Source organism: Aplysia californica, unplaced genomic scaffold (genome assembly GCF_000002075.1).
Source record: "Aplysia californica isolate F4 #8 unplaced genomic scaffold, AplCal3.0 scaffold00770, whole genome shotgun sequence".
Lineage (NCBI taxonomy): Eukaryota > Metazoa > Mollusca > Gastropoda > Aplysiida > Aplysiidae > Aplysia > Aplysia californica.
This window is the reverse complement of record NW_004798040.1, coordinates 35,304-36,622: the sequence shown is the minus strand read 5'-3', so window position 1 is coordinate 36,622 and position 1,319 is coordinate 35,304. Positions and strand designations below refer to the sequence as shown.

The 1,319-nt window shown below is 40.9% G+C and overlaps 1 protein-coding gene across 1 annotated transcript in view; it reads left to right on the top strand.

Annotated features, from left to right (window-relative positions):
* LOC101854205 (glutamate receptor-interacting protein 2) overlaps positions 1–1,319 on the top strand; it is a gene marked incomplete in the record, with an annotated part of 40,751 nt that overhangs the window by 28,787 nt on the left and 10,645 nt on the right. The window contains 1 exon segment of the mRNA XM_013088587.2: positions 343–418. Coding sequence (XP_012944041.2) covers positions 343–418 — 76 coding nt within the window.

Sequence of the window (1,319 nt, the reverse complement as noted above, 5' to 3'; positions counted from 1 at the left end):
GTCACAGGTGCGTGTGTGTGTGTGTGTGTGTGTGGGTCTTTGCTGTGTGTGTGTGTGTGTGTGTGTGTGTGTGTGAGTGTGCGTACGTGCGTGTGTGTGTGCGTGCGTGGGTGTGTGTATTTCTGTGTGTGTGTGTCAGTATGTTTCCATGTTCACGTCTATGTTAATTGTATAATGGTTATTGGTTTGATGTACTTTTCTTCAAACATCGATCTATTGAAACAATGAATATATTTGGCTTACAATTTGCTTTCTAAAAAATATAGACCCTTTGCAGCCGTAAAACTCTTACTAAAAAGAACAAGGACAATAAATTATGGTCCAATCTGTTTTGTTCCAGAGTCTGTGACCCCCAGCTCGGGCACGTACGTCGTCAAGTTGGCCAAGAGAAGCGGAGTCGCTGGGATCAAAGTGAGGGGTGAGTGCTTTGTGTGACAAGTCTTACAGTCGCTTAGCTGCCAACCACAGAGTCTGAATATAGGAGTCTGTATTTGTACCAGAATATGTGCATTCCCTGTTTTCTAGTATTGCTCCTCACGGATTTGTTGATGCTGAAGAAAAATAAAGTCTGTCTGTCTGTCTGTCTTCCTGTCTGTCTGTGCTGTTTTGGGGTATATAGTTTTAAAAAGAGGCATGGGGCCCTTATAAAAATATTTCCATTCTGGTTTTTTTATGTGTAACTTTTAAAAAAAGTTGACAACAACATACATGCTATAAAATATGTAAATTCATGTTTCTGATTGGTGTATGATGGTTGGAAATGTGTGGTTGGCGGGTGCTCTGGTGTGGTTTGCTTCTTTTTTCCTATCCAACATCTGTCGTCTTTATCTCTCCTCTTTCTTTTTTGTGTTTGTTACTCTCTAATAACACCTCTAATCTTCGGCACTTAAATGCCCTTATTGTGTTGCAAGTCCCGTCAAACACTTACTAAAACTAAAAACTGAAAAGATGGTTGGAAATGTGCAGCAACATTGGCTTTGGTCTGCTGGTGATCGGACATATATGTCGGCTACTTCCTCGAAGAATGAGAACCATTCACTTACACTTATCTGGTGGGTGGTTGGCGGGTAGTTTGATGTGGTTTTCTGCTTCTGTCCTATCAAACATCTGTCGTCCTTATCTCTCCTCCTTCTTTTCTTTATATGTTACTCACTGTAATAACACCTCTAATCTTCGGCTCTTATATGACCTAATTGTGTTGCAAGTGCTTTAAATCAGACACTTTGTGGGTGGTTGGCGGGTGCTCTGGTGTGGTTTGCTTCTTCTTTCTTATCAAACGTCTGTTGTCCTTATCTCCCCTTCTTCTTTTTTATGTTTGT